At 38.1% G+C, this 14,404-nt stretch overlaps 1 protein-coding gene across 1 annotated transcript in view; it reads right to left on the bottom strand.

Moving 5' to 3' along the window:
- Positions 1–14,404, bottom strand: part of LOC126473693 (protein O-GlcNAcase) — a 152,256-nt gene that overhangs the window by 55,971 nt on the left and 81,881 nt on the right. Inside the window, exon 9 of the mRNA XM_050100932.1 lies at positions 1,490–1,673. Within this exon, the coding sequence (XP_049956889.1) occupies positions 1,490–1,673 (184 nt within the window). The remainder of the gene's footprint in view (positions 1–1,489; positions 1,674–14,404) is intronic.

The raw sequence follows: 14,404 nt of genomic DNA, 5'->3' as shown, positions 1-14,404 counted from the left end.
GATATGAACTGGTGTCCCCCCAAACACAGAGGCAAGACAGGGGACAGGTGCAGATGGTATGAGATGGAAGGATCTAGGTTGCAGCAACAGCACTAAGTGGATAAGCAACATGAGGAGAACTGAAAAACGAAATCAATGTTAGTTGGGCAGAAAATGAGGAAATTATAATATAAGCTTGAGTAACTAGAAATACACAGAGATGTGTAGCAGATTAAGTTTCTATTCATGAATTTTTGTAGCGTGGACGCAACAGAACACAAATGATTCAGATGTGATACATGGCAGCTTAATAAAAATTGATTTTGTTTAAGACAACGTCTTGGGATTAATATTGAAAACTGTTTCTGCAAATACTTAACATTAGCTAGAATGCCACATAATAGCTTACTTAGCTCTCTTGATTGATAGTACATGTTCTGACAACAATGAGACTGGAAGAGTAGATGGTTTCATACTGAAGAGAACAACGCGTAAGGAAGCTAGTTGGGATATGACCAAGATTTTGTCAAAACTGAATAAAGGCTTGTTTTCCTATGAATTATTGCAACTCATTAAACAAATAAACATCTTTACAAGACTCTCTTATGCAAAAGAATGATTCACCAAAAGAATGAAACTGCCATCTCTGCAACACTGTCAACATCAGGCAAGGGTCATGCAAAACATCAAACATTATTTTCAGACAAGAGGATTTGAAAAGGCCATTAGAAACTAATTTAAACACAACAAACTTGTAAGGAAGGCAGCACACACACTTTAACATTCACACATGGAATACATGAAGTCCATAATACACATGTACGGAAAGAGTAGTAGCGACAACCAGCTTTCAGAGATGGCTATACAATATTCTGAGCATCTTAATGGATTTCGGAGTGGCAAACTACATTACAGAAGGAGCTTTAGCTCTCAAGAAATCATGTACTGTCGCACAAAGCCTTACAAAAGAAGAATCAGATATCCAGTTGTTAGATGCCTAAATGCGAAAGATAGCAAAGACTTGAACCTTTGCTCTCAATATCAAGGAGGCTGCTTCACAAACTGTAAAAGGAGGAGGAGTCCTTCAAAGTGCCAATATAAAAATTTACAGGGACTCCTAGCAAATGCAAACTGATCAGAAAAATGATTACACTCTCAGGAAATAAATATACGATTTGGTCACCTAAGCAACAGTTACAATGGGAAATGTTCACAACGAAAAGCAGTGAATGTATGGACACTATTGCGGCATTAATAACCAGTTACTTAGATGGTCTGTAAATCATACTTATAATGAATACTGTAAATTTTAATATATCATTTATACAAAAAAGAGACAGAAGTTTGATTTTATCTGCAGATGGATTGCACAGCAGCATCTGACAAGTTTCAAAGTAATTACACATTGCTACGGTAATTAGAGTCTTTGATTAAGATCATGGAATAACATATGATGTTCCATATTATTGTTGTACCAATAACACTGCTTTAAAACAACAAATGAACATACCTCTGGTTTGTTACCATGCTCTGCATCAGCCTTGTTGCGATTCTGAAGTGTAACAACATGGGCATTGCTTTTAAGCCAATTGAACTCTTGCAAAAGTTGAAGACCCTGTCCTCCATGTTCAAATGGCAAGTAGAACAAATCACATAGTAATGCAAGGTCATCCTCAGTTAACTGGTGATCACTACTGCAAACAAAATATTTCCGCTCATTGAAAACATAAATTAGCAACAAGTAGACAAGATAAACTGTAAAACTAACCGTACTTCAGGCTTTTTAATACTATGAGGGTGTCAGAAAAATAATGAGACTTTTTTTTTTGACCATGATTTCTATTCTTTGCACATATCAAGGTAGACCCCTTCAAAATAGTTACCTGTGATAGTTACACTCTGATAGAGATGCTGTTTCCAGTCCATGTAGCAATTCTGGAAGGCATCTACTGAAATAATTGGTTATGCTCTTCTGGATGTCAGACATAAGTACCAAAGTTAAGCCCTTGCATGGGCATAATAAAAAGTAGTCACAGGGCTTGTGATCCAGCAAGTAGGAATGCTGAAGAACCCTTGGATGCACATGTCACCCTTTTAAAGTCTTTTGCAGACTACTCGATAAAATGTTTGATTGAAAGTGTGTACTGGAGGCACAAATTCTTTGTCTACTGTTCCCCGACTGCCGGAACAACACTAATTTGATTTTAGATTAGTGTGCCACTTCCAACTATGGTATTTTTGTCTCAGAATCATACTAAAAAATCCTTTACTCATCAACTTTTATCGCAAGATCCTAGCTCCTTTAGAAGGCAGCCTGAAGATCAGTACTAAAATCCTTCAGATTGTTGTGCTTAGTTCTGATGTTTCTGGAACCTCCTCTGCATAGTTTTCAGATGCTCAAACTGTGTCAAGATTTGATGGACACTAATACATTCAAATTTAACTCACAAATAGTTATTCTCATGTCAATTGGTACTCTAACTTCAAAAAACTCTTCACTCTTTCCATACCGCTATCCATTCTTTAGCACGATTATTTCCCCCACAAACTTTGTCTTTCATTTCTTCTCCTGCTGAAAAGGAGTTGTGTCATCTGGACACTTGTACCCTATGTGGGGAACATTCTCCATTAGACCTTGGTAACTTTTCGAAAGTTGCAATAGTAGTTACATCTAACTTCACCCAAAATTTCGGTGGAACATTGGTTATACAATTGCTGGTCCACTCAATGTCTTTACTTCACACACTTTCCGATATTTAAGTATCTACTGAAACAATTTAAAACTAATACCAAGTCAAGCGCTTTATTCAACCTAACAGTTGTGTGAAAGGGGGGCAACAGTGCTATCAGTTCATGCAGAATGTTACCAGTCTCATTATTTTTATACCCCCCATGATAGTTAATTTTCATATTTTATACTCAATGGTTCTTCCTTGTATAAACATTTCTTTCTTTAGTACAGAAAAACGAGAGAGAAAAAAATTTGAAATCCTGTACGTATTTATAGACTACAATACTTTATTGATCAGTCAGGTTATAAATACAATTGTGATCTTTACTGATCAAGAAATACTATAACAGTAAACTCAATACTATACCTGACTCTCCAGACCTTGGATTTGTTCAGTCTTGTATCACATAAATTACACTTTTGAAAATCATGGAACTCCAACCTTGAGAAATTCAAAGAGTTCTGTTAACTAGTCTCCGTAACAGTTGTAACGTAATGTGCATTAGGTTCAGCTCGCAAATTTTGGTTGAAATCAATTGTATTCTCTGAAGCACTGCTGTGTAGTACAAGTGGAACTTATATAAATAGTAATGCTCTTCACACTAGAGCTTCATTTATTGTCCACACCATCACATACACTGCAAAATATTGCAAACCAGAAAGCTAACAACAGCACATCTGGCAGCAGAGCAACAGCAGGTGTAGCAGCCCAGCCATTGGCAGAAAGTAAGGCCTTAGTTTGAGGTATAGCAGAACTGATCCACTCTGCGCTCCACGACACAGATACCCTTGATCAGATTGTAAGCACTATACCAGATGCAGTAACTGCAGACGACTTACTTCAAATGCATGTTAACTATTGTTAGCAATACTTCTGAAATTAGTGATCTACAAAAGGCTGTGTCTGAGTATGAGAAAAAGACACAGGATTTGGAAGACAAACTGTCTGCTACTACTGATGAACTAAAACAGTACTGAAAGCAAAACAGCCTGTGGGTATTCAAAGTTGTGCAAGTGACCCAATACATAAAGCCCATACAGGTTGTATGTGAAAAATTAGATGTGGAAGTAAGCAAGGCAGACATTTACAAGGGCCATCGGACGGGACAAAGAGTACCAGGTGCTATTAAATCTTGATCAATAACTACAAAGTTTGTTTCGTACCAAAAAATGGTGGAGACTTTTAGCCATGGGAAAAAAATGGCAAAACCAGCATTAACAATAAGCTGATAATCATGTAGCTGTTAAGCTTACTTTTCTCTGCTGGCGGCGTTGACCCTGCAAATCATCCTCCTCTTTATTTCTGCTCTGAACTGCACAATCTACATTTCATCCTTTGTAATGCAATGATTCTAGCAAGGCTTATCACGTGTTGGGACATGCATTTTTGCATTCGTGAGAGGCCACTAACAAAGAAAGAAACCCCAGACAATTAAAAACTGACAGCATTTTGGGAGGCAAAACCATGAAAGTATCGGTTAGGTTTTAAATCTTGATTTTTTTATTTATTAATTCTTCTCCAATCTCTCTCTTGAAATGAACTTCGACTGTGATAGGTAATGATGAGCACAGACATCAGGTTTAAGCACATCATCAATTGTGAGACTGTAGCACTTATTCATGCTTCTGACACCTGTTGATCTTATGGTGAGTCGGTTGAGTTGTTCTTTAGGCCCACACAGTATGTATGAGCATTCGTGACAGGCTCTCTCGATGGTTTTTCTGGTATTCACTTAAATGTGGGCTCAGCAACTGTGTGCTTTAGGCCCTTATGGTTCTCAGCACTTGAATATGTTCTGCTTCTTAAACTCACTCTTATTATTACATTTTCTCTTCTTTTCTTTTAAAGTCTAATAGCCACAAGGATTTCAGTAGAATCAAATCTGTTCATTATGTCAGTTCCGTTAATAACATAATATTTACATATTCATTCATCATTATCCTTTCTTCACCAATTAGGTTTTACTTGCAGTAATTAGTTATACCTGACTTATCAAAACATTCTATTTATATTAGCAACAGAGTCTACTTGCTTTCCAATGCCCATACCACAATGTATTTAAAGTCGCCCGTCTTATGTAAACTTCTACAATAATTATTCAGCTTAAAATGAATTCCAGAAAAAGTTCTAATACTTCAGTCATTAGCTACTTGGCCACTGTTCCAAAGTCACTACTTGTGAAATCCATCCTTAAATTCTTTAGATATGGCAAAATAAGGATAAGCTTGACTGTATACATCACAGCTGACAATATTATGTTACGGATAGATTGTTATTCTCCATAAAGATGACATGCTGAGTTGCAGACAAGAATGATGAAAAGGCCATTACTTTCAAGCCTTCTTCGGTTAAGAGGAACACACACATCCACACAAGCAAGCACACCTCACACACACATGACCACTACCCAGGTCAGACTGCAACAAAAAAGTGTTGAACAGGGAGCAACAATCAGGAGCAGAGCGGGGAAGGGATAAGGACAGCAGGGTATTGGTGTTGGAAGAGGAATCACTACTGCCTAGTGGAACATATAGGGACTCAGGTGGCAAGACCGAGCTGACAGGTACAGTTTCTGGAGGCTGTTACAATTAAGCTAACCATCTTCGTACAAGCTTCTAAACTAACTCATTAACCATCTTTAGAACACTATTCAAATCTAATCATATTACCATTCAGCAAGTTAAAAATATAACAAATTCCTTTTGTACCACAACCACATCAATTATTGTAGTTATCCGATTATAAGATGAGATTTATCACTCAAAAGATACGGGGTCATCTCATATTTGCAGATTAAAATATTGCCACTAAGGTCAACATTCTTACATTGTTTAATAGATTAATATGGGAGTGGTCTTGTATTTGGGAAATCATGGATAACCTAAATCAGGATGGCTGGATGCGGGTTTGAACCACTGTCCTCCTGAATGTGACATTTGGGACTCGCAGCACTAGTGCAAGGAATAAGCGAGAAACTATGAACCAGTCACTATAACAATTTAATGCTCTGCTTAAAACTTGACAATTTTGTGAGGAACAGGAGGAAAGAACATGAAATTTTATCAACTTACAAACTTTTAATGTATTGGAACAGGTGTGTAACAAAAGCTTTAATACATTTATGGATGCTGTAAACTTACATATACGCTGCTTTTTAAGTAAAAGTAACATTCAAAGGTGAAAATCTTGTACTTCGAAAACCATTACTTGATTCTGAACCCAACTCAATATTTTATTTGGTTATGAGAAACTCTAACAATTCACCAAGTGGATTGCAAATAAGAAATTCAGTCCCAGTTCGCATATTAGGATACCAGGGAAAAAGCTTACCAGCTTTTAATCAATGTTACCAGCTTTTAATCACCTTTAGAACATTATGATGAAAGAAAATTAATCCAAAAGTAAATCTATAACAAATGAAATAAATCACATTAAACTCACCGCAACTGTTATCACAAGAGTAAATTACAATGGAATGTTGCGTTGCGGAGACAATACCATGACACATTGTAGAGATTACACCAACAAATGTCACTAAATTACAGGATGAGCGAAAGTTTGAGCCTCTGACTGAATCGAGATTGTGATGTTTTATTTAGCTATTAGTTGCTATTGTTACTTATGGCCTACACTCTAGCGGATACCAGTGTCCACAATTCACTGTTACTCAAGCGCAATACTATCGAACATGGAGGAGAAACAGTAACACCAACTTGGCTGAGAACTATGATGAGGACAAGCAGTGGAATGTTAAACAGGCAGTAAATTTTACCATGCAGTCAACCTTCGGAATATACACTAAGTACTTTGGCTTTCTAGGGACCTCTACCACACTTAAACTGAAGTTTGCCTGAATCCATTTGAACTCAGAATCAAAATGACTTGAAAATTGGATGAATGTTCAACAATAGCATACATTTCTGCAGGAGATGCTGAAAGTCTAGATTGGAGCCAGAGGCGAACTTATGTGTTTTGTGCAACAATGTTGTCAATATTCACAGTGAGGTACGATGTGAATGACACGGGGTGTCAGCCAATCGTTCTACACAGCTAATGAGAGAGCAGCGGGTGGCTGATATGTTTGGAAACAAGACAAGCGACGTGACATTTTTATGTTGATATAGAAAGGATGTGTTCAGGAAGGGATGGGGGTGGGAGGGGTGGGGGGTGAGGGGAAGCTGTGATCTCAGGTCCCACCATAACCACAACCTCGGAAATAGCAACATATTCGGAAGAAACAGCCAAATATTTGTGACAACAAAGATGTAATTTTCACAGCTGTCCTGTTAGGATGACAACGACTATGATGATTGGAAGTAATGATACTACAGATGACAGGCTAAGTAAACACAAAAGGCAGTGATGACAAAAATTATTGCAAACAATTTCTTTTTGTTTATTATATTTCTCCTTGTATTATTTAAAGTAGACAATTAATAAATGACTAAGTTTAGAATAGGTGTAATCTTAACTGTTTACACATATGGATGTAAGATTACATCAATAAAAGTTTGTAATTCTGATTAGTTGAAATATGTAAAGAAATAAATTTTCCTCAAGGAGCCTCTTTTTCCTTGGCTCCTTGAGGAAAATTTTTTCAATTGATTCAAATGGCTCTGAGCACTATGGGACTTAACTTCTGAGGTCACCAGTCCCCTAGAATTTAGAACTATTTAAACCTAACCCTAAGGACATCACACACATCCATGCCCGAGGCAGGATTCGAACCCGCGACCGTAGCGGTCTCGCGGTTCCAGACTGCAGCGCCTAGAACCGCTCGGCCACCCCAGCCAGAAAGGAAAATTTGTTTTTTTACATATTGCAACTAATCAGAATTACAAAGTTTACCTTCATTCACTGCCAGTTAGCATTAGCATTCTTCATACTATGATTATCCAATCAGCTTTAATGTTCTAAAACAGTCCGCCATATTTATATTTTAAAAAATCATTGTGATTATCTGTGAAACTTCCTTAAAATATGCTCTCAAATCATCATATTGCCAAACATTTATTCCCCCCAAATGACCAACTGTATTCTGAAGATCCTAGAGATATTTTTTGAAATTGAACATGTTGGACATTTGGTAAACCTTTCTTAATAACTGTAAAATTCTATAATATGTATAATCAGCAATTCTACATCATATTCAATAATATCTACTGTCAGTATTGGTGTATGAAATCCTGTAATAATTTGTGTCACTATGTACACCACATACATGCATGCACTGGGAATGCCTGCCATTCTCCCCTGCCACAAGGCAGTGGGCCAACATGGTCCACAGCCACAAAAACCCAAGGTGTCTCCGGTATTATTAGATATAAAATATTATACACAAATTAAGTAACATAAGTGTTAATATGTAATATTAAAGTATTTTTGTAATATTAAAGTAAATGTTTTCATTTTGATTAGCATAGGATGCTAAAGGCACTGATTAAAATAATATAATTTTATTTAATTGGGTCAACAAGTGACATATTTGCTTTAGGTGATTGTGATCCATGACTTCAGGAATGACAGCAATAAACTTTTCCTCACAATACTGGCTATTTTGCCCAGGCCAAGGTTTGCTCCAACAATCTACTTGGAAGAAGATCTGTTACAAATGGAATGTGTCCTGCTTAGATGCTAGAGGAGTGGAAGCTTTATTTAATGAAATAAGCTAATGCTGTAAATTCTTCAGCTGTGAAATGGCTAATGCACTGTCAGCTAATAGTGTGCTTCCTTAAGCGCTGCATTATAGAAGGAGCAACATGTCTTACAAATGTGTAAAAAATAAATTTTTTTGTTATGTTTGTGGCAAATTCATTTTAAAAGTGCAGAGGGAAAATCTGCCTCTAATTAAAGAAGCTTATGAGTGTTATTTTGAAAATAAAATAGACCAGAATGATTTGGGCTCCAAAAATGTGTTGTGCCAAATTTGAAACATCATTAACGGGCTGGTTAAAAGGATCCTGTCATACGAGTTTTGCATTTTCCATGATATGGCGGAATCATTTAACGGACTACTACTTCTGCATAATAAATAAAGGGTTACTTCACATGATTTATTAATTTTCAAAGTTCAATATTTTCCATAAGTATTACATGTACACATGTAAATAGAACTGTAAACTTATTGAGTTTACATAATGCTCACCACATGACAAATGCAGTGCCTTGAGAAAATGGTGACAAAGCATGACACAAGATTTTGTGTGTTGTTTGTTCTAGTCCTTCCATTGTGGTGAGAATCAAAATCAAGCAATTTATCATTAAAGTTAGATAACCTTTTGTTTATCTGACCAAATCTTTTGCTCATGTGTGAAAATCCTTTGTTCGCATCTACTTTTATTTCTGTTGACTGATTTAATATCACCTGCATAATTGCTTCTACATCTACATCTACATTTACATCCATACTCCACAAGCCACCTGACGGTGTGTGGCGTTGGGTACCTTTAGTACCTCTATCAGTTCTCTCTCTATTCCGGTCTCTTATTGTTCGTGGAAAGAAAGTTTGTCGGTATGCCTCTGTGCGGGCTCAAATCTCTCTGATTTCATCCTCATTGTCTCTTCGCGAGATATACATAGGAGGGAGCAATATACTGCTCGAGTCCTTGGTGAAGGTATGTTCTCGAAACTTCAACAAAAGCCCGTGCCAAGCTACTTAGCATCTCTCTTGCAGAGTCTTCCACTGAAGTTTATCTATCATCTTTGTAACGCTTTCGCGATTACTAAATGATCCTGTAATGAAGAGCGCTGCTCTCCATTGGATCTTCTCTATCTCTTCTATCAACCCTATCTGGTACAGATCCCACACCGGTGAGCAGTATTCAAGCAGTGGGCGAACAAGTGTACTGTAACCTACTTCCGTCATTTTTGGACTGCATTTACTTAGGATTCTTCCAATGAAGCTCAGTCTGGTATCTGATTCACCGACGTGTAATTTTATATGGTCATTCCATTTTAAATCACTCCTAATGCCTACTCCCAGATAATTTATGGAATTAACTGCTTCCAGTTGCTGACCTGCTATATTGTAACTAAATGATAAAGGATCTTTCTTTGTATGCATTCACAGCACATTAAACTTGTCTATATTGAGATTCAACTGCTATTCCCTGCACTATGCGCCAATTCGTTGCAGATCCTCCTGCATTTCAGTACAATTTTCCGTTGTTACAACCTCTCGATATACTACAGCATCATCTGCAAAAAGCCTCAGTGAACTTCCAATGTTACCCACAAGGTCATTTATACATATTGTGAATAGCAACAGTCCTACGACACTCCCCTGCGGCACACCTGAAATCACTCTTACTTCAGAAGACTTCTTTCCATTGAGAATGACATGTTGCATTCTGTTATCTAGGAACTCTTCAATCCAATCACACAATTGGTCTGATAGTCCATATGCTCTTACGTGGTTCATTAAACGACTGTGGGGAACTGTATCAAATGCCTTGCAGAAGTCAAGAACACGGCATCAACCTGGGAATCCATGTCTATGGCCCTCCGAGTCTCGTGGACAAATTGCGCGAGCTGGGTTTCACACAATCATCTTTTTCAAAACCCATTCTGATTGCTACAGAGTAGATTTCTAGTCTCCAGAAAAGTCATTATACTTGAACACAATACATATTCCAAAATTCTACAACTTTTAGTGTCACCTTTTCCTATATGAGAGAAATTCAGACAATCTCCCAACAGTAAATGATAAAGCCACAGAACAGGCATTATGATAAAAAATATATGTTTCTTTTGTTTACATATCTCAGTAATAAACTAAATTCCCTGAACAAGTTATCTTTTGAAATTCAATTTTGTTTGGCACTTCAATTGTACTGTCTTTCCTTCTCATCCCACCTGGTAACTCCCCTGTTTCCTGAACCTCACCATTCCTTTCCTTTCATATTTCTTCCTGCCCCTTCAATCTTTCTGCCAGAATGAGCCACCGGCTCTGAAAGCTTGCACAATTTGTTAGCTTTTGTGTGTGTTTTCTCCTGACACCACTTGGTATACTACTGACTTACATCAAATAATGAACTACAAGGATGTTGCTTGCTGATGTTTCACTGCAAATCTGAAATTTGAATGCCTAGAAGAAAACAGGAAACTGCAAAACAATGTCAGAACCAGCCACGCTTTGTTCCTTTCTGTACAGCAACATGACATCTGCTGTTGTGTGGCAAAATCTCTGTAGCTTGGGGGTCAAAATGGCAAAATCTGAAACTGTTTCTTTTAGATCTCAGCTAATGAGGTGAATAATTTCTCAGCAATGGCCAATCCTCTCGCTACAAAGAACTATCGTCTACAAGAATCCCCAGATTATGGAACTTACCGCAACACTTTCCACCTCAAACACATTGCAATAAACACAACAAGAAAAGCAGTAATGATAATCTCTTCTGAGGCAATAGGCATCAAAGGTATCAGAACAGCCATTATCACTAAAGGAACACGACCTACTATACATCTACATACATACTCCACAAGACAGCATACAGTGCACGGCAGAGTACATTAGTCTAAGTATGGAAAACTGTGCAGTAAACTGTTGTACATACACACTATTTTAATTTACTCAGTACAGTAAACATGTATTAGAAAATTTGGCAAGAAAACATTGGGTTTAAACAATTCATAACAATGAAAGAAAGCTACCCAACTTACTAAAATACAGTAGACATTTTACCCCTACTTTTTAGATTACAAAAACTCAAGTCATTGTTTTTTGGCGTAATGAAGACAGTCTGTTATATGATGCACAGTTACTCCATCGTCTCATAAACATAAAATCAGCAGGTGTAGCAAAGGGTTGTTGCTCCGAATAACATAGTGTGGTGTCAAGGGCTTCTGCTGCGTCACTGTGTGGCACCAGCTCTCAGGCTCATTGTCACTTCCATCACAGCAGTCCACTTCTTCCTGGTCTTCAGTCACAGCAGCAACAAATTCAGCGTCAGTAAGGTTCTCCACACATGACCCCTCTGCTGGCATCCACTCATCTACGTCTCCTTCACTAGCTTCTTCACATCCAGGGATTGTCTGTATCATTTGTAGTACATTTTCCTCTTCATTTGTCCTGAAATTCAAGAGGCGTCCACAGTTTTCTCCACGATTTTCTCAGAGTATTTTCTGAAATATTCAGCCACGTCTCAGTGGCCCAATAAACAACATCTCCACATTGGTCTTTTTTATTTTGTCCACTATCATCTTGGAGCAGCATTATTAAAAATTGTTTTCCGTTAATCAGTTTTAATGTTTGCAGTACACCCTGGTCCATTGGCTGTAGAAGTAGTGTAACATTTGGTGGCAAAATCTTCACCACTGTTTCTCCATCACATATTCCTCAGTGCTGGGGTGAGATGGCGCGTTATCAATCAAAAGGATTGCACGGGGAGACAAATGATTTTCCTTAGAAAACTGTTGAACAGAGGTAAAAAACAGGCCATGAAACCATTCTTTGAACAGCTTATCATCCATCCATACTTTTTTCTGGTTGCGATAATATATGGGCACGGGCTTCATGTTGTAGTTTTTATGGATCGGCATTAAAGGCAGCTTGTGATTACCAGCAGTGTTGCTGCACGCTAACAGAGTCACACAATCTTTGCACATTTTAAAACCAGGAGCATGGTCTTCTGCTTTTGATGCCAGGTTTTTTTGTTGGCAATGCCCTAAAATTAATGCCAGTTTCATCAGCGTTATAAATTTGTTGGGGAGACTACTTTCCCTCTGTTATCATTTTTTCAAATTTTCCCAAATGTTTCCTCGCTGCATCACCATCAGAAGAAAGTTTCTCTCCAGTAATTGACAGATAATGGATTCCATGATGTTTTTCCAATCTGTCCAACTAACCTGTACTCGCACTAAAAGACTCATCACCATTCATTAACTTGTTCAGGTAAACGGCCTTCTCCTGAACCAGGGATCCACTCAAAGGAGCTACCCTTTCTCTTTCCTGCACAAACCAAAGGAAAAGAGCTTCATCCACTTATCGTACTGGGACTGTTTCAGTCTGCCGAATTTCCAGTGTTTTTCCCGAAGACATTGCACAGGATTGTTCAAGCTTCACTTGGTTCTTCTTCCAATCACAAATGGTTGCTTTACCAACACCCAGTTCCTTTGCCAGTTTAGGTACATTCTTACCATTGTCTATCCTTTTCAAAGCATTCAATTTTTCTTTGAGAGTTAATGTTACATGTTTCCGTTTACCCATGACGAAAATACGTACACCACTACACCTGAACGAATACAATAAAACTGTTACACGTGCCAGCGATCGGTAGCTAACATAACCAATCGCTTTGCGAACCAACTGGCAGTGCACTGACCTCAGACACTGTAAAGGTCTCAACAATGCACGACAACAAGGGCAGGGAGTGAGAGTGAGCCATTGTTCCCACACTTGTTCCCATTTGTTACCATGGTGTACCTACTTATCTGCTTGGTTTACTTCAGACTAGAAACTCGTCACTGTAATTCCAGCTAATCCGAACAAATCGGTAATCCTAACAAGGTCCAGTCCCAATTAGTTCAAATTAATGGGACTCTAATGTATAAAGAAAATAGCAAAATCCTATCACAGTTCCCTGGGGCCCTCCACATGTTACCCCTATCTCCAATTAACACTTGCTATCGAGGACAATACACTGGGTTCTATTACGTAAGAAGTCTTCAAGCCAGTCACATATCTGAGAGCCTATTTTGTATGCACGTCCTTTCGTTAACAGTCTTTAGCGGAGTAACGTGTCAAATGCATTTTGGAAATCTAGAAATATGGAATCTGCCTGTTGGCCTTCATCCATAGTTCTCAGCATATCATGTGAGAAAAGGGCAAACTGCGTTTCGTATGAGTAATGCTTAGCTGCGCTGATCTGTGGGCACGAGCTTTTGGGTCTCTAGGAAATTTATTACACTCTAACTCAGAATATGCTCTAGAATTCTGCAGCAAACCAATCTTGAAGATGCTGGTCTGCAATTTTGCAAATCTGTTCTTTTATCCTTCTTACATAAAGGAGTCACCTGTGCTTTTTTCCAGTTGCTTGGCACTTTGCGCTGGTCGAGAGATTTGCGATAAATTCAAATTAAGTAAGGGACCAATGACATAGTGTACCCCCTTGTAAATCTCAACTGGGATTCTATCTGGACCTGGAGACTTATTTGTTTTCAACACTTTCAGTTGTCTCTCTATGCCAGGCATGCTTATTACTGTGTCATCCATAGGATGACTCTGTGCAACGGTCAAATGACAGTACGTTTGTATGATCCTCCTGCGTGAGAAGCATAATCTGACCTTTGCGTAAGTGTGAAAACACACAATCGCCTTGTGATTACAGACCAATCAGCACTGACCCCGTTATACCCAAAGTGCTAGAATATATCATACATGCCCAAATTAGTGAATATTTATGGAAATTCAACTTTTTGCAAACACACAGTACAAACACAGCCTAAGTTAAGGTGCAGATGACCTATAATATTCCATCGACAACTGTGCGATCACAATACTGACACTACTAGAATTCAGCAAAAATATTTGATACCGTTTTAACATACCTCTCAGAAGAATACAGCAGTGCAAGTTTTCAGAGAGCACACTGAAGTGGTTTGAAAGCTACGTGATAAAAAGAGAGCAATGCGATGTCTCTCTGTTTGACCATGGTAGAGTATAGTATGCCCAATTAGGTTGGTAGTGATCAGAT

The sequence above is a fragment of the Schistocerca serialis genome, chromosome 4 (genome assembly GCF_023864345.2).
Source record: "Schistocerca serialis cubense isolate TAMUIC-IGC-003099 chromosome 4, iqSchSeri2.2, whole genome shotgun sequence".
Lineage (NCBI taxonomy): Eukaryota > Metazoa > Arthropoda > Insecta > Orthoptera > Acrididae > Schistocerca > Schistocerca serialis.
This window is presented reverse-complemented; position numbering and strand designations above follow the sequence as displayed.